Source organism: Octopus bimaculoides, chromosome 2 (genome assembly GCF_046866305.1).
Source record: "Octopus bimaculoides isolate indiv1 chromosome 2, ASM4686630v1, whole genome shotgun sequence".
NCBI classification, from domain to species: domain Eukaryota; kingdom Metazoa; phylum Mollusca; class Cephalopoda; order Octopoda; family Octopodidae; genus Octopus; species Octopus bimaculoides.
In genome coordinates this window covers 41,687,276-41,707,159 of record NC_142929.1, presented here as the reverse complement: position 1 = coordinate 41,707,159, position 19,884 = coordinate 41,687,276, and the positions used below count along the sequence as shown (strand labels likewise).

General features: G+C 36.1%; 1 protein-coding gene across 1 annotated transcript in view; it reads left to right on the top strand.

Annotated features, from left to right (window-relative positions):
• LOC106884230 (transmembrane anterior posterior transformation protein 1 homolog) overlaps positions 1–19,884 on the top strand; it is an 81,643-nt gene that overhangs the window by 47,245 nt on the left and 14,514 nt on the right. Inside the window, exons 3-8 of the mRNA XM_014935491.3 lie at positions 138–262; positions 5,683–5,845; positions 9,927–10,062; positions 13,748–13,845; positions 15,863–16,013; positions 17,508–17,617. Of these exons, the coding sequence (XP_014790977.1) occupies positions 138–262; positions 5,683–5,845; positions 9,927–10,062; positions 13,748–13,845; positions 15,863–16,013; positions 17,508–17,617 (783 nt within the window). The remainder of the gene's footprint in view (positions 1–137; positions 263–5,682; positions 5,846–9,926; positions 10,063–13,747; positions 13,846–15,862; positions 16,014–17,507; positions 17,618–19,884) is intronic.

Below are 19,884 nucleotides of genomic sequence, written 5' to 3'. Positions count from 1 at the left end.
ATACTTTTTGCTACATGAGATAAAGTATGAGAGAAAATGGCCAGAGCAGAACAGGTTTCTTGCTGTAAAAGTACTGCATGATTATAGTTTCTCTTTTGTTTTCTTTTAACTATAAATGTTTCTCTTTTTTATTTCAGTTTGTCATCTATGGGTTCTTCCAGTGTGTTGATGCCTTCCTTTTCATCTTTACATTCCTTCCACTGCGGATATGTCTAGCTTTGCTCAAACTTTTAACCCATCCTTGTGGTTTTTTTATGTATGGGTGAGTAGAAACTTTTATTGTGTGTATGTTTGATTACAGGTCCCTGTTTTCAAATATTCATTTCATTCATTCATTTTCATTTGGAACCTGATGCAGCTCTGTAGCTCATCAGTCCTTGTCAAACCATCCAACTTATGCCAGCATGGAAAACAGATGCTAAGTGTTGATGAGGATTTTAGGTGTGTGTGTGTGTAAAATGAATAAAGGAACTAGAAATAATATTTATTCTTTTATTTGTTTCAGTCATTTGACTGCGGCCATGCTGGAGCACTGCTTTCAGTTGAACAAATCAACCCCAGAGATTATTCTTTGTAAGCCTAGTACTTATCCTATCGGTCTCTTTTGCCGAACCGCTAAGTTAAGGGGATGTAAACACGCCAACATCGGTCGTCAAGCGCTGATTGGTGGGGAGGACAAATACAGTACACAAACATATACACACGCACACACACACATTATCATATACATACATATATATATATATATATATATATATATATATATATATAATATACACACGACGGGCTTCTTTCAGTTTCCGTCTACGAAATCCACTCAACAAGTCCTTGGTCGGCCCAAGGCTATAGTAGAAGACACTTGCGCAAGGTGTCACGCAGTATGACTGAACCTGGAACCATGTGGTTGGTAAGCAAGCTACTTACCACACTGCTATGCCTGCACCTTTATATATATTCAACATTTTTAAAACATGTTTTTTGCAACATTTAAACTGAAATCAACATGCGATGCTTTTCTCAAAACAGTAAAATCTGGCTTCCTCTGTTATAAAATTAAATAACCAGTTATTCGGATGGAATCTTAAGCCACTATTTTTATCATAATTGTTTGTGCACAAGCATGGCTGTGTGATAAGAGGTTTGCTTCCCAACCATGTGGTTTTGGGTTCAGTTCCATTGCATGGTACTTTGAGCAAGTGTCTTCTACTACAGACTCAAGCTGAGCAAAGCCTTGTGAGTGGATTTGGTAGATGGAAACTGAAAAGAAGCTCATTGTATGTCTTACTATTTTCCCTGTCATATGGAATTGGTGTCCTTCATTTCCAATCTTCCATGAAAACATGTCAGATCATGGGGAAATATTCTTATTTGAAAACAAGTGAGGGTTGATCACAGAAAATCTGCCTGAACAAATCCTGTCCAAACCATGCAAGCATGACAAAGTGGACATTAAAACAATGATGCTGATGATGGTTTATAATGCAAGGAAAAATAAAGGAAAATAATTATATAAGTTTATAATTTTTGTAATGTTATGTTCTTGTAAAAAAAAGTCAGCTTGTGTCCATAGCCTAAACACTCCATTGGAAATTAATATAATTATTAATCGTTAGTAAGGACACCTCATTTCATTATGTAACCGTAATATACTATCAAGTAAAAGTGGCGAGCTGGCAGATGCTGGGCAAAATGCTTAGCAGTACATCGTCTGTCGTTACATTCTAGGTCTGAATTCTGCCAGGGTTGATAAAATAAGTACCAGTTGAGCATTGGGGTCGATTTGGGGAGTGGATTTGATAGATGGAAACTGAAAGAAGCCTATTCTGTCTGTGTGTGTGTGTGTGTGTGTATTGGCAGACAGTCAGTCATAAGAGCAAACACAAAAAGGCTACATTTTAAAAGACCGAAAAGTTAGAATATCAAAAGCTTGACAGCTTGAAAGATCAAAAACTCAGAATACCAAAAACCATGAAAAAAACTCTGAATTTTGAAATATTTTTCCAGTAAAATAAGAAAAACAGTCTTAGAAAAAAACCCCAAAAAAACATTGACATAGTTTTAACCCTTTTACTGCAGACAGCAGATATATCCATTCAAAATGTCATTGCTCTTATCTGTGGAAAGTTGTTTTTATATACCAACCTACCTTTTGTTGAGGAATGTCATGTTTGAAACCATTTTCTATTGAGATATATCAAGTTTATTGAGGCCATGTGATTTGTAGAAAATCTCAACTCTGTTTTTTGCGGGGAGGGGTCTTTTTTTTCTTTCTTTTTTCCATTTTTGTAAATATTTGACATTATTACTGAAATAATTATGAAATTTTATTTTGCAGTGAAAGAATTAAAAAGGAGTTTATGTGAGGAACATGTAATTTATTTACTTAGATAAACTGTGTTTTCACTTCTGTCTTCCATATATCTCTGCAACACAATTTTTTTTCTATCAAATATTTCCATTATTTAAATACTCTTGAATACATTCTTTTATTTCATTACAAATATAAATATGAATGATCAGAAGAATGAACTTTAATGGCTGCTGTACTGGTTATATGTAAAATGCACCCATTACACTCTTGGAGTGGTTGGTGTTAGGGAGGGCATTCAACCCTAGAAACCATGCCAAATCAGACTGGCAAATCAACTTACCGGTTCCAGTCAAACCATCTAACCCATGCCAGCATGGAAAGCAGACATTAAATGATTATAATGATGAAATTAGTCCTTGCATTCAACCCTCTCTCGTTCAATCTTATTTTCCTTCGCCTCCATTCTTCCACTATAGTCTATCGAAATTCAACCTTTTGACCATTTGTATACTCTTTTACTCTTTTACTTGTTTGAATCATTTGACTGCGGCCATGCTGGAGCACTGCCTTTAGTCGAGCAAATCGACCCCAGGACTTATTCTTTGTAAGACTAGTACTTATTTTATCGGTCTCTTTTGCCGAACCGCTAAGTTACGGGGACGTAAACACACCACCATTGCTTGTCAAGCGATGGTGGGGGACAAACACAGACACACAAACACACACACACACACATATATATATATATATATATATATATATATACACACATATATACGACGGGCTTCTTTCAGTTTCCATCTACCAAATCCACTCACAAGGCTTTGGTCGGCCCAAGGCTATAGTAGAAGACACTTGCCCAAGGTGCCACGCAGTGGGACTGAACCCGGAACCATGTGGTTGGTAAGCAAGCTACTTACTACACAGCCACTTGTATTGAAAAGAATAAAGAAGGAAAATATTCAATAATGAAAGAACTTAAAGAATGGAAATATTCTTTTCTACTCTAGGCATAAAGCCTGAAATTTTTGGGGAGTGGGGGGGGGGCAGTTGATTAGATTGACCCAGTATGCAACTGGTACTTAATTTATTGACCTCGAAAGGATGAAAGGCAAAGTCAACCTCGGTGGAATTTGAACCCAGAATGTAAAGACAGACAAAATACTGCTAATCATTCCACCTGGCTTGCTAATGTTTCTTATTTCTTTATTGACAAGAAGGGACTAAACATAGAGGGGACAAACAAAGACAGACAAAGGGATTAAGTCGATTACATCGACCCCAGTGCGTAACTGGTACTTATTTAATCGACCCCGAAAGGATGAAAGGCTAAGTTGACCTTGGCGAAATTTGAACTCAGAACGTAGCAGCAGACGAAATACCGCTAAGCATTTCGCTAATGTTTCTACCAGCTCACTGCCTTGAAGACTGGAAATATGAAAAAAAAGAAGAAAATATCAGGTCTAGGTGTAGGCCTGACTATGTGGTTAAGAAGCTCTCTTTGTAACTACATGGTTTGGGGTTCAATTCTACTGCATGGAACCTTGGGTAGGTGTCTTCTACTATAGCCTTACATTGACCAATGCCTTGTGAGTGAATGTGCTAGACAGAAACTATGCAGAAGCCTGTTGTGTACAGAATATGTGTATGTCTTCATGGATCTCTCCACACATGCACACATTGCTTGCTGACCAGGGTTGGTTTATTTACATTCCCATAACTTAATGGTTTCGACAAAAGAGACTAACAGATTAAGTACCATACTTATAAACATAAGTACTTAGAGATGCTGCATTCAACTAAACCCTTCAAGGCCCAATGACTGAAACAAGTAAAAGATTTATGTTCTCACTTACACCTTTGATATTATATCCCTGCAATCAACAATTTTTAAAGTAATTATATTATGATGTTTCTTAAATAAACTCCCTTTTGAAACTGTATATTTCTTTTAAGGCCATATTTATCATTATTTTCCCTATAATATTTCAGAATTCAGAGTTTTTGATCTTTCAGTATTATGGTACTTAATATTCTGAGTTTTTGGTCTTTCAAACTATTGATATTCTGATTTTTATGTTTTTTTTATTTTTTTTATTTTTTGTACTTGCTCATCATGTTCAGCCTTTTTGTGTTCACTGTTATTACCCAAAACCATTTAATTTATAAATCCATTGTTATAATACAAAGGTAAAGGTCTGCAAGAATTATATTCCCTGAGGAAATGTCTGAACTTGCAGTTCTTACTGATTATTTTCTCTCTCCTAAAGATAAATAACCATGTAGCTCCTTCACAAGAATCTGCTTGTACCTTCTCCTCTCCCTTCCTCCCTCTTTCCCTCCTCTCTACCTGTGGTTCTCAACCATGTTTTACCTATGGACCCCTTTTTCATTACTATTTTATTCTGGAGGATCCTCATTGCCATTCAATTTAAAAACTACTTTTATAGATACTTCTTTCAAAATTCCTATTTTGTTACACATTAACTTGTATAGATTGAACCATGTTAAACATTAGAGAAATAAACCTAGCTGTTTCTTACAATACATACATTTAAATGAAAACTGTACATAGGTCCTCAAAATACTACTGTGGATCCCCAATTTACTATTTTGCTAGCATGGACCCTCCAAAATCTTACATGGATCCCCAGGGGTCATATGAACACTGGTTGAGAACCACTACTCTATATCCTCATCTCCTTGCATCTCCTTGCATAAATGCCACTGGGGTTTTTATAGTCTTCCAAGCTGCATGGCAGACTCACTAGTGCCAGTGGTATGGAAAAAGCATGTAGTATACATTGTAACATGGTTGGTGTTAGGAAGGGCTGGATGCTCTTCCTAAGCAGACACTGGAGCATGATGTGGTTCTTGGACCCATTGGATTCTGTCAAACTCTCCAACCCATGCCAGCATGAAGCACAGACGTTAAATGATGATGTGATTTTAAACATTTGATCAGCTTTTTGGGTCATTTGCACTTTTGATTTTTGAATCCGACCAAAGTTTATCTAGAATTGCTGTGTTGTAGTCAATTTGCTTGACTTGGTGTGTATCATGTTGGTTGGGTCTGGCTTGCTTTTGAATTGAATATTTTGATAAATTTAGGATTTAGAAGTTATTTTGAATTAAGTAGTTAACATTTTGGAAGTTGAATTTGTAAGTTGCTCTAAGATAAATGATCTAAATTGAATGATTTAAGTTTGTTAATGGTTTTAGGTTAAGTGTAGTATGAGTATGGGAGATCCACTGTAATAATTTCAGCTTTCTACTAATGTCTACAGTATCCTTTACCAACATTGTTAATACCCTTGTTCACATTTTTTATTGATTGTTCTTTTATTGTTGTTTTTTTTTTGCTTTTGCAGATCCAGGAAAATATTAGAGCCTTCTCAGACATGCGATATCCTCAAGGGCATAATCATAGTGCTAAGTTGTTTCATCCTCAACTATTTGGATATCTCAATGATGTATCACATTATACGTGGCCAAGCTGTATTGAAGCTCTACGTATTTTATAATATTGTTGAGGTAACTAACCACTACTTTTTATATTTTATGATGGCTGAGTTTGAGATCACAAAATATCTATTCCTCTTCAAGGTTACTTGGTTCAATTTAAGGCCTCCTGATTCTAAATTCAATGTTTTGACAGACTTTGCTATGAGAACTAGGTTATCAATATACAAAAGTTCCTGAGAACTGAGTCTTGATGAGTGCTTCATTCCTTAATAAATTCATTGTTCCCACTTTGTTAATGTATACAGCTGAAGCCATTCATCTGCAACAAGTTTTCTTAGTAACCAACAAAGTACAGAACATGTACCACTGCCAAAGGCCAACTCACTAAATGCTGTATAGAGTGGCTTGCTCTTAGCTAGGAATGTCTCCTATAGTTGTCTCACTTGGAAGTGACTATTGTTGGCACAATGACTCAGTACAAACTGTCTCAGTATGATGTCTCAGTACAAACTGAACTGCTGCTTATTCAAGTTCATTCTCTTCCTAATTATTTGTGCTATAACTTTTTTTGCTACAGTCATAATTTGTCCATCAATTTGATACTGCTGCAGTTGTTTCTTTTAAGAGCACCTCCTTTGCCTTTGTAGTAGTTGACTAAGAGACTGCTATGCCAGTCATTGGGAATACACTTCTTTGTATTACCCATTTGATTATGCAAGCGAGCAAATTATCTCCTACTTTGCTGGATATTTTTCAGCATTTCAGCAATCCTCCCAGATGGTCAGATATTTTCTGTACCTTCATATTCTTAATGGCCCCATCTTTGACTGTATTGCTATCAACTTCAGTAGCTGGTCCCACTATTGGGACCCCTCCCCCACTTCTTATTTCTCTCTTTTATGTATTCTCCTCATTTAGCAACTTCTCAGATTAGCGTTTTTATACCTTTTTCTTCTTGACATCAGTGAGGGTGAATGCACTGCTATCATTTATACACACACTTTTACTTTTATTTTTAGTTTTATGAAAAAAATTTTGCATAAATTTTTCCATGCTATGGGCACAGGTGTGGCTGTTGGTGAGAAGCTTGTTTCCCAACCACATAGTTCTTGGTTCAGTTCCAATGTGGCACCTTGAGCAAATGTCTTCTACAATAGCCCAGGCTGATCAAAGACTTGTGATTGGATTTGGTTGACAGAAACTAAAAGAAGTTCATCTTGTGTGTGTGTGTATAAATATAGCAATATCTATATATTAACAGAACAGGCTCACACAGAGTACAAAGACACAAATTTCAGGGGAGAAAGTATGGTTTTACAGGTCCAACAGCTGTTTCTGGGGGTTTGGAATTAGGCATTAATGTTGACGAGAGTAGTTTTCAAAAAGTCATGGATGTGCAACTAATAGTGGAAGCATATAAACATTAGGTAAATCCAGTCAGCGTATTCAGGGTGGAGACATAAGTACCTAACATTTCAAATCATAATGCAGGGAAATTTAAAAGTAAAATGTGTGAAGAGGAAAGCCAATAGAAGTAAGTGGAGTAAAGAAGTAGGTGGCTTGAGGGGCATGTGGGGAGTGTTGAAGCAAGGAAGGGCAAGAAGAAGGAGGGGTGAGTAATTAGGGTATTGAGAGAAGTAGAAGTAGAATCAGGTGAGTGAGAAAGTGCAGGATGGGTAGTATTGTGAAGGACGGTCGTTGTTGTTGAGTTTGACAGCAGGTGTTAATAGTTGGGGGTGGGGCTGTAGAACTGAGAAAGATAAATATATATATATATATATATATATATAATTTATATAGATAGGGTGATAAATTGAATATTAATTCAATTTAAAACCAAGTGGCCTTGCATATAAAAAAATCTGAAAATTCAGAAAAAATTGTATTACACGTGTATAAGGGATGACCACTAGGTGGATATCCAATATGCTAGAAAGAGGTCATCAACGACCCAACCACAAAGAAAAATAATGTTCTCCAGAAAAACTTCGCAAAACACCAGAACAAGACAAAAGAAGAAATATACAGAATAAAGAATTAGTTGTGTACTGCAGTTTCAAACATTACATCCCTTATACACACACACACAACACAAACAAGCACATATACACACACTGTAATACTTTTTCCTGAGCCATTCCTATGTCTTTTACCTTACACCTCAAACTGATATTTATCATTAACCATTCCTCCATTCTTGTTCACCATTTACTACATACAGCTCTACCTCCAACTCTAACCACCTGTCACTCTTACCAACCTACACTTCCCAATCCTGTGTCTGTATTCTCTCTTATACTCGTCTTCTTGTACCTTGAGAGTACACCCTGACACCTCTTTACCACCATCTTTGTCTCTCTTTCCAACCACTTCCATCTGCCTTTATATAATGCAAAGTAGCCATATCTCATCTATAACAAAATACCTCTTCCTGTCCCTCTATTATACTTTTGCCTCTCAACACTTGTCATAAAGCCACAACCCTCTCTACTGCAGTTTCACTCAGCTGAGGGAGCTTTTTTCTTTGTCTTGCATTCCATAAGCTCTGTAAAGTATTGGGTGACAGTGTCAGCAGTGATATGTATAAATAGGTTATCACCAGTTCAAATATGCTTCAGGCATATTCAAACCTGTAAACCTGTACTAAAACCATTCAATGTGTCTTGTCATGGATAAAATTCCTCTCTGTAGACAAATAGTGTAAATACATTTTGTAAAGTGGTTGGTGTTAGGAAGAGCTTCCAGTCATAGAAACCAGCCAAAGCAAACGTTGGAGTTTGATATAGTTCCTTAGCTCATCGGATCCTGTCAAACTGTCGAACCCATTCCAGCATGGCAGGTGGATGTAAAATGATGATGATAATGATGATGATACATTCACTTTTGCATTGAATTTCACTCACAAAATTTTCTTTGTAGCACAGGGTTTCAATGTCATTATCTATTATAATCTGTGACATGGTTGAAAATGTGTGTTGTAGAGTTAACAGCTGTCGTATTAGGTTGCCTTTGAAAAAGCAGCTGGTCATAAAATCTGTTTTCTAATTACATGTGTGTGTTAATATTTGAAATAGTTCAAGATTTATTACACTCTCTGATTTACTTACTTCTAGTATTTGTCTGAGTTGTTCAAATGCTTGTGGTATGCATGAACTGACTCTCTCCACCCAATTGACATTGCCTGTGAAGGTGCACTGTGCACCATACAACAGATGTCAAAGTGACAGCAGAGCAATGTGAAATGAAGTGTTTTGCTCAAAAAACAAAATGCACTGCCCAGTCCTGGAATTGAACCTATAATTTTATGATTGTAAATGCAACACTCTAACCACTAAGCCTCATGTCCTTACCACTAAAGAAATAGTAAATCAACTATTACACTCATAAGACTGGTATAACAGTTGATTGACAGTGAACTTCTGGAATAGGTTTCCCTATGTTATGGAGAAGGAAAAGGTCAAGGTATTTTTTGTCCAAAAATATTTTAAGTTATTGCATTTTACCCCTTCATTTCCATGCCCTTTTTCAGTAAATTTTTACTGAAACTTTTCCCTATGAAAAAAATTAAATGTGTAAAATTGAAAAGGTGTCAAATTAAAAAGGTGTAAAATTAAAAAGGTATAAAATTAAAGGTGTAAAAAAATTAAATGTTTTGGACAAAAATATTCCTTGCTCTTTTCTTTGTGCATATAGTAGAAAGGATTATTATTGCTATTATTAAGAAGGCAGTGAGCTGGCAGAAATGCTTAACAGTATTTTGTCCATCGCTACATTCTGAGTTCAAATTCCGCCAAGGTCGACTTTGCTTTTCATCCTTTTGGGGTCAATAAATTAAGTACCAGTGAAACACTGGGGTCGATGTAATTAACTAGTCCCCTCCCCCAAAATTTCAGGTCTTGTGCTTTTAGTAGAAAGGATTATTATTATTATTAAGGCATATTTACAGAAGATTTGCGTTCAAATCCCATGGGCAACCTTTGGCTTTTCCTATCCAAAGGGTTTTTTAACCCCAATATTTACACACTATCATTTTTAGCTTTTTCTGCCTTCAGTATCACTGTTTCTAACTATAATTATTTCACATTCTCTTGAAGCTTATAAATTTTAATGATGTCAACAACTTATACTATTCTGTTTTATTTTATTGCAGCTGGCAGATAAATTATTTATTGGTATTGGACAAGATTTCCTTGACTCTCTCTTCTGGAGTGCAACTGAACCTAGAGGAAGGAAAAGGGAACATATTGGAGTCCTTGGTCACCTTATTTTAGCTATTTTTTATGTTAATATCCTTTTGATGAAATGAATTATGTTAATGAACATAGTGTTGAGTCATGATTATTAATAGATTAGTATACCTGTTTTATAACTGTTAGTATACCTGTGTACTTCAACTACATCTATTTGTGCTATTTAAAATACACACATGCATATATTTTCTACAAATATGCAAGCCTACATAAATATATATGTATAAGTCTATAGATACGTATAAACACAGTTTTTGTTTTTTTTAATTCTCCCACAGAGTATACATAGAAAGAAACTAGACTAACAAGTTTGCTCTAAACTCACTTCCTCATTACATATATCATCTCTACATGTGTTTCAGTGACAAATGTAAGACTAAATTACATAAGGTTAGTCTTAAACAATTCAGCCTTAAAATCGTCACTGGAACACAATGTAAGGATGCTGTAAGTGAATGATTTTAGAACAAACTTCCCAGTTTTTGTCTTTTACACATTTATTTATGTATGTATGTGTGTCTGCTTGCCTGTGTGTCTCTCTGTCACTGTATCAACCAGGCTGTGGGATGTTGTTAAACACCACTGGTCACAGTGTACTTCCTTGCATTGTTGTAGCTTTTGAATGATGCTATCTTACTGGATAGGAAGGCAGGCCAACATTCCATCACAGGGTTACACATTTTCAGCAGAATGGACTGAAACAGTGTGAAATGAAGTGTTTTACTCAAGAAGACAATGCACTGCCAGTTTGGGGATTGAAATCATGATCTTGCAATTGTGAGTGCAACACCTTAACCACTAGGCCATGCACCTTCAGTGTTTGTGTGTGTGTGTGTTATATGTTTGAGTATCTTTCAAACCAAATATAAAGATGAAGTGTGTGTGTGTACATATGCATACATACTTACTCACACACTATGGGCTTCTACACAGTTTCTGTCTACCAGAATTGCTCACAAGTCAGTCTAATTAAAGTGTTAGCACTTAACTTTTGAGTTTATCAACAAAATATTTGTGAGGCAAAAGATACAATATGAATTTTTATAGCATTTGTTTTATCCCAATTTTGTTTTACCAGATAAGTTTTTCATAATATGAGGATTTCATTAAACACTTTTTAAAACTTCTTTTGTAAATGTTCTTTTAAAATATCTGCATCTTTATTATATGACCATCATCCTTTAATGTCAGTTTTCCATGCTTGCATGGGTTGGATGGTTTGACCAGAGCTGGCAATTCGGAGAACTGTGTCAGGATCCAGTCTGATTTGGCTTGGCTTCTACAGCTGAATGCCCTTCTTAATGCCAACCACTTTACAGTGTGTGCTGGGTGTTTTTAACATGGCACCAGCACAGGACTCTTGCAGGCCAATTCCTCTTCATCGGGGGAGTGACCTTATGATATAAAATGATATGAAATAGTTTTCATGAAAGTTGTCTCAGGATTTTTCATGAGAATCTTAGGCACAAAGACATAGTCATGGCTGTGTGGTTAAGAAGCTCGTTTTACAACCACATGATTTTGGGTTTAGTCCCACTGCTTGGCACCTTGAGCAAGTTACTTCTACTATATAGCCCTGGGTCAACCAATGCCTTGTGAGTGAATTCCATAGACAGAAACTGTGTGAGAGCCCATTGTGTGGGTGTGATTCTTTTATTTATTTATTTATGCTACATGGCAGTGAAACATGGGCTGTAACTGCTGAGGACATACGTAAGCTCGCAAGGAATGAAGCCAGTATGCTCCGTTGGATGTGTAATGTCAATGTGAATACCCGTCAGAGTGTAAGTATCTTGAGAGAAAAGCTGAACATTAGAAGCATCAGTTGTGGCGTGCAAGAGAGACGATTGCGCTGGTATGGACATGTGGTGAGAATGGAGGAGGATAGCTGCGTGAAAAAGTGCCACACCCTAACAGTTGAGGGAACCCGTGGAAGAGGTAGGCCCAGGAAGACCTGGGCTGAGGTGGTGAGGCAAGACCTTCGTACATTGGGCCTCACCGAGGCGATGACTACGGACCGAGACCTTTGGAAATGTGCTGTGCGTGAGAAGACCCGGCAAGCCAAGTAAGATCGTTGCCAGTGCCCCTGGACTGGTTCTTGTGCGGGTGGCACATGAGATGCACCATTTTGAGCGTGGCCGTTGCCAGTACCGCCTGACTGGCTCCTGTAGGATTTTCGAGCGAGATCGTTGCCAGTGCCCCTGGACTGGCTTGTATGGGTGGCACATAAAAGACACCATTTCGAGCGTGGCCGTTTTCATGCGGGTGACACGTAAAAGCACCCACTACACTCTCTGAGTGGTTGGCGTTAGGAAGGGCATCCAGCTGTAGAAACTATGCCAAATTAGATTGGAGCCTGGTGTTGCCATCCGGTTTCACCAGTCCTCAGTCAAATCGTCCAACCCATGCTAGCATGGAAAGCGGACGTTAAACGATGATGATGATGATGATGATGATGATTTATTTTTTTGGAACAAGGATCTTGAAGCATATGCTGAGACCCCTTTCGGTCATGACTGACCATGGGGTTGTGCCTAGAAAGTCACCCACCCAGACACAAGTCTGAGCAAGGTTGTTTATGGAAGACCAGCAGTTGCCCATGCATACTGGCCTCCCCTCTCCACGCCACCAGTGTTATCCAAGGGAAAGGCAAAAGCCGATACAGCTTGGCACCTGTGACATTGCAACTCATTTCTACAGCTGAGTGAACTGGAGCAATGTGAAATAAAATGTGTTGTTCAAGAACACAACACGCAGCCCAGTCCATAAGCTCGATGCCCTAACCTCACGATCGTAAGCTAGACGCTCTAACCACTGAGCCATGCGCTTTCACATATACAGCAACAAATAATAACATAAATATATGATGTCAACATATGTGTGTGTGTGTGTGTGTGTGTGTGTCTGTGTTTGTTCCCTAGCACCACTTGACATCAGTATTTGTTTGTTTATGTTGCCATAACTTAGTGATTCAACAAAAGAGACTGATAGAATAAATACTGGGATCAGTTTGTTTGACTAAAACCCTTCATGTGGTGCCCCAGCATGGCCGTAGTCCACTGATTGAAACAAATAAAAAGTAATTGATAAAAGTTGTCTTAAGATTTTTATGAATGAATTTTATATACATTCTGTAGTTTTGTTCTACAATATATATTTATATAAATAAGATTAGTGGATGAATAGCCGGAAGGTAAATAATAAAATCTATTAGGATTAAATTCTTGGAGACAAATAGATATTGAAAAAAAATAAACAAGAAAATAGTTAAAAACAGCCTTAAAAGAATGGGAATTTAGAGAGAAACTATATAGAAATAAGCATGCTGCAAAGCATATTTAGGAAACATGAAAATATAAATGAATTTATTACTTTATTTTAAACATTGAAATCAGATTTGAGATCACTGAAAACTTTTAAAAGTTCCTAACTCTTTAGCATTCAGATTACTCTATCAAATGTAATGCTTACTTGTTCACATTGTTTTGAATTAATCATGCTTTATCTCATACCTTCAAGATTTTGATAATATGACTGTTTATTTTTAGAATGACATTGTAGGGTAGATGCAAGAGGCCAGATGTGGCCAGTTTGAATATAAGCAAGCAGAATATTTGGGCTGGATATGGCTGGTTTAAAAGCTAAAGGGTTAAAGTGCTGTTCTTGTGTCAACAATACACACATTTTGTTTACTATCAAATATTTCCTTATCTATCTGTACTTCTTCACAGCATCCTGATTCTAGTCCAGGCTACGATTTTAAATGTAGCTTTCAATTCTCATAACAAATCTCTCCTTATCATTATGATGTCTAACAATGTAAGTTAACGTACATATATATTTTTCACTTACAACTTGACATATTTTTAATGTTATATCTCAATTGTGCAATGCCCTTATCTTTTCCTTTACATTGAAGCAAAAACAAAAAATATGTTTCGTAAGTTAACACGCTATCTCTGCTTTATGTGACCATAATCAAGGTATTCAACTATGATCATCATTGTGTAATACTGTTGCTGAGCAAGTTACATAAGTCTACTTGCTCTAGTTTTCCTGACTGACTTATAAGCAAGCCTTGTACTTTATAGTACTTTACAGCTCGAAGGTCATTCAGCTGTAAAATCAATTTCTCCGGCATAAAAACAACAACAAGCTAACAAAAAATAAAAACCACCCACTTTAAACAAGTATATGAAAATCAATGTATAATAATTAAAAACATGTTAAAACAAATTGAGTAACATATAATTTGGAGAAGATTTTAATTATACTGCATAAATTAAGTCTGCAAAACTTTGTCTACTTTTCAGGGAGACAGGTTTGCTGTCTGGATTACAACTGTAAACTTAATATGTGTATTCATATATATATATATAGTTCAAATTTACAGAAAAAAAAGACAAAGACAGGTGTGGTAACAACAAGTAGGTGTATTAGTTTGACGCTTGGGAAGAATGGAAGTCTTTGACATTTTGAGCCTCCGGTCTTTAACAGAAAGGATTGAGAGGAGAGAAAAAAGGAGAGAGAATGAAAAGAAATGGAGAAAAAATGTGTAGGGATTAACGGTTCAGCATAATATAACCCATGCCAGCATGGAAAGTAGACGTTAAATGACGATGAGAGAGATACCTAACCGACATGCATTTTTTCCTGGCTCTCTTGTCTTTTATCTTTTACTCTCTGTTACCTTTTTTCCATTCTTCCTTGAATGTCAACTTAGTGAGATCAGTTGTGAATGTCCCTTGAACTCTTGTTGTTTTTTGATATATTGCTTCCCAACCACATGATTTCAGGTTCAGTCCCACAGCACTTGTCAGCTTGCTGTGTTTTTTAAAAAGCAATTTAAAATTAACTATTATAACTTTTATTGAGGTGCATATTATATAAAAAGGGGGCGTTGTATGGGACGACCTAGATGAGATATATAAAAAGCTCACTTCGCCATTATGTGTTTCTGGGTTCAATCTCACTACACATTAATGGTGACTTAGCAATATAACAGGCTAGTTTATGGTTGTCTGTGATCCAATGTATCCTGCATTGTTTACCACAGTATGGTACTTGGGGTAAATTTTGTTTTTTTTTTCTAGCACATCAAATGACCACTTATTGGTCCCCTTCATTATTGATGCTTTTAACTCCCAAGTCAACCCTGATCCATCAGATGTTTCAGCTGTGCTTATCTCATCCTTTTATTTGGCATGGATTAGAAATAAATAAATAAAAACCCTTCAATTTTTTTGATTAAGTGCTTTCTTTTTTTTTTTTTCCCCCATTGATTAATAAGTTTTGAAAAGTCAGAAATCAGAATCAATAGGAATGTTAATGGAGCATTAATGGTATCACTAAGGCCATGGGTTCAGCCCCTTCAGGACACAGGTAAGTGAAAAAGAAAAACAAAAAAGGTGCTTTCTACCATAACCTTATGGTGATTCAATCCTTATGGATGAAATTAGGTTGATGGAAACTGTGTGGACTGTTCTTTGAAGGTAGACCTGATCCATCATCCACCATGTTTAACGCCAGCACCTACTCTTTTGCTGATTTTAGTAATGTCTCCTTTATTTCAAGCATTCAAAGTCTCTTGTCTGCACCATTTTCCACAGTAGCGACCTAAGAATTCTGGTTTCCTCCTTTCTTCCTTCCATTCCCAGTCTCAGAAGCCCTCACAAAAATCTTGGGTGATGCCCCATCTTTGATCAAATCATTAAAAAATAAAAATTATGTATATTTTTTCCTCTCTTTTTTTTTTGTGTGTGTGTGTCATAGATCCACTCAACAAACTAATATAATGCACTTCTTTCTCTTCTCTTCTTTTGATCCTTTTTTGCAGTTTGTTGAGATTAAAATAAATGTCTTCAAAAGAGTGGACAAAAAAAACCTTTTCCAAATCTCCTGCAGTGATGCCCGTGAAAGGTTTCAGTACATTATCCTTCTGTTTATAGTGTTTGTTCGAAATATGGCAGAATTTTCCTGGAATCCTGGTAAGTTTTTGTCTCTCTCAAATTATTTTTTAAAAATCATGAGATAAAAAAGAAAAGAGAGAAAGCATTAATTACCCTGCACACATAAGTGAAAGCAGGGTATTGTAATCAGTTGTCTTTGTCTGTTTGTTTGCAAAATTACTGGAAAATGGCTGAATGGATTTTCACCAAATTTGGCAGAAATATTCATTGGGGGAGTGACTCAAAATGAAGAAAATTTGGTTTGATTATCTTCAAGTATACATAAATACATATATAGATGTGCAACTGTGTGTGTGTGTACAGTGATGGATTCAAAGGTTTCATTTATTTACGAGTTGATTTCTTAATTTCACCAGAACTTACAAATTTCCTGATAAGCAAGTGGCTATATTATTTATATCCTACAACAAACTACAGTATGTTTGATTCACCTGCCATCATTGAAAGACATTGCTGTGCAATACTTTCTATAAGTATTTCATTTTGTTCACTTCCTTTTTCATACGAATCGCCCCTCATCTGCATGTATATAGATCATGGTGTGCCTATGCATGAAGACATGTGTGCGTACATACATAGATATGCGACTGTGTGTGTGTGTGCGTGTGTGCGTGTGTACAGTGATGGATTCAAAGGTTTCATTTATTTACGAATTGATTTCTTAATTTCACTATTCTTAGGTTTCTAGTCAAGTTACACTATAATTTGCAAAAAAAAAACTATCTATGTGCAGGGTATACATTGTCCCTCCGGTGCCTTTATTTTCATTTTACTTTGTAACCAGAAAGACATTTGTAATTAAAATTCTGCTGCTATTTAATAATTTGTTTCGTTGGTTACTCTTTTACTTACTTCAAAGGTTTAGTCAAATAAATAGACCCCAGTACTTATTTTTGAAGTCTGGTACTTACTCTGTCAGCCTCTTTTGCTGAACTCTTAAGTCATAGGGTTAATCAAACCAACACCAGTTGCCAAATTGTGGTATGAAGACAGACACACACACACACACACACACAGTCACTAAAACTATATATAATGAAATACACAACCAATATAGTAAATAATTAAACCGGGAAGTTAATTATATGACAGCTATTTTTAATAAAGAAATTAGCAATTGTAAAGTTGGGTTTAGTTGTAATATTTGGTGAAAAATTGTAACCCATGTGTAAAAAGTCTCTATTAAATTGATTGTGTGGTTATTTAACAAAAAATTAACTCTTGATGCCAAATTGCCTTAAACTGTTCCTGGTTCTCTGATACAAACTTCCTGTTTTAAATTGATCTACATGAAAACTTTTCATTAAAGTTCTGTGTTAATTTGTTCCAAATACCAACATAATAACAACAATGTTATTTTACTAAATTTTTCTTTATTTTCCAAATTAATTGAAGCAAACAAAGAGTATTTTGACAGAAATATGATAACAAAAAGGTTAAACTGTTCTTCAAATAATTGTATTAATCATTAAACTAGTCCCAATAATGGAAATGTTGTTTCTTTTGTTTCAGAACATATTTCAGTAATTCTGCCAGATGCAGTCATGATTCTTTTGGCAGAAGTAGTAGTCGACTGGTTAAAGCATGCTTTCATCAGTAAGTTCAATGAAATCTCTAAGGAGGTGAGTGTTTATAAATAAAACTATGTCATTCTAATAGATTCTTTTAAACTGGTTCATGATCAGAGATCATTTTTATGAACGTATGGTTCTATCTATACTAAGTGTTGTGACTTTTGATAATTTATTTCTTTAATCACTTGAAATGTTATTATTAAGCAACTTTATTTGTGAGAGACTCAGAATCAATTAACTGAGACATAAGGTGCCACATAAAAAACATTGGTGTGGGTGCTGATGCCACATAAAAAGAACTGGTGCTGGTGCCACTTAAAAAGCACTGGTGCTGGTGTTACTTAAAAAGCATTGGTGACACTCTGTAAAGTTGTTGGTGTTATGAAGGGCAGCCCACCATAGAAACCAAGCAAAAACAGACTATGGAACTTGGTGCTGTCCCTGGCCTTGCCAGTTCCTGTTAAGCCATCCAACCCATGCCAGCATGGAAAAATTAATGTTAAATGTTGTTCATGATGATGTGCTTGAAGATGGAATTGTGCATAAGGGGGCATACTTCAAAATATGGCTGAACATGACGATATTCTTAGCATAGTAGATGGTTTTCCGGAATGGGAATTGCAGATTGCTGACTTGCTGTGCTGTAAAGCCATCAGCTGAAGAGTCAGTGGATCATATCGTGTTATAAGTATGCAGCATATCTACCATCTGGACAATTTTCTGAACAGCCAACTCCACTAAGTTGTTTAAGCAGATATATCACTGTAAAACCGACAAGAGTTTTGTTGGCTTATAGTACTGAGTCCAACTTCTCTTGTAGGTATAATTTAGAGGTAGATATGTGCTAACACAAGAGAAAAGAAAAGACAATAGATAATATAGTCCTTGATATACAATGCTTGAAAGGAAGACAAAATGGTCATGAGTGCAATATCTTGATCACGATTGGTATGAGACTAAACAATTTGGAGAGTGATGAGTTCTGCCAAATTAATTAGCCCAAGATATGCTTCAGACATAGAAATTGTTCAATAGGGCTCCAATAAATTTTGAGGACTCATTATACAAGAATAATAGCAACAAATGCTAAATTTATAAATTTTATTGTATAAAACAGTTGTTTGTGATGTTTATGAGCATTAGTAATTCACCCAACTTTTGATTTGATACAAAATATTACAAACTTTTGAGTAAAATGTTTGGTGGATTGTATCAGAAATGTTAAAGTGAAACTGGAAAACTATATCACCAAGTAGAAAAAAAAAGGCTATTGTCAATGGAATTTCAATATGAATTTGAAAAGTATAAGTGGTTTGAGAAAAAAAACCCCCACTGATTTTAAGGAACCTGGATTGATTGATACAAAATTGGTCATTCCTTATGAATAAAGTATAGTCATAAGTTGGTTATAAAGTACTGAGGTAATCTAAAAATATTTAGATTTGCCTGGTTTGTTCATTTATATGCCTTCCTGGGGTTTTACTAACAGAATTAAGGGTACGGATATACTGTTAGATGACGGCTTGTGGCCTACTGGTCCGGGTGTAACACTCATGATCACAAGATCATGGTTTCAATTCCCAGGTCAGATGGCGATTATGTTTTTGAGTAAAGCACCTTGTTTTCTGTTGCTTTCAGTCCACTCAGCTGTAAATGAGTAACTCTACTACAGACTGACTTCCCATTCAAATAGAATGTTATGATTTCAGTCACTTATATGCCATGAAAACTTAGTAAACAGCCCTGTGAGTCCTAGGACTTAGGACAGTGATGTTCGGAGTTGATAATGATGATATGCTGTCAGTAATTTTCTATGATTGGTTCATGTCTACAGCAAGGCCTGGACTCAGCACTGTAAGCTAACTCATCAGTTTTACAATGCTGCTTCTGTTTATACTTACAAGCCATTTCCACTATGATTTATAATTAATAACACCTTTTTGAGCATGGCCGTTGCCAGTACCGTGTGACTGGCCCTCGTGCCGGTGGCATGTAAAAGCACCCACTACTCTCTCGGAGTGGTTGGCGTTTGGAAGGGCATCCAGCTGTAGAAACTCTGCCAGATCAGATTGGAGCCTGGTGCAGCCTTCTGGCTTGCCAGTCCTCAGTCAAATCGTCCAACCCATGCTAGCATGGAAAGCGGACGTTAAACGATAATGATGATGATGATGATTTAGATTGGGCCATTCAGAGATATTTTCACTAAGCATGTAATGCAGTCAGTATTTATTAGTTGTCAGTAACCCTTTTAACTAGGCTGGTATCTGATCTCTCAAATGACCTGCTTAAATCAATTAGAAATAAACTATAATTTA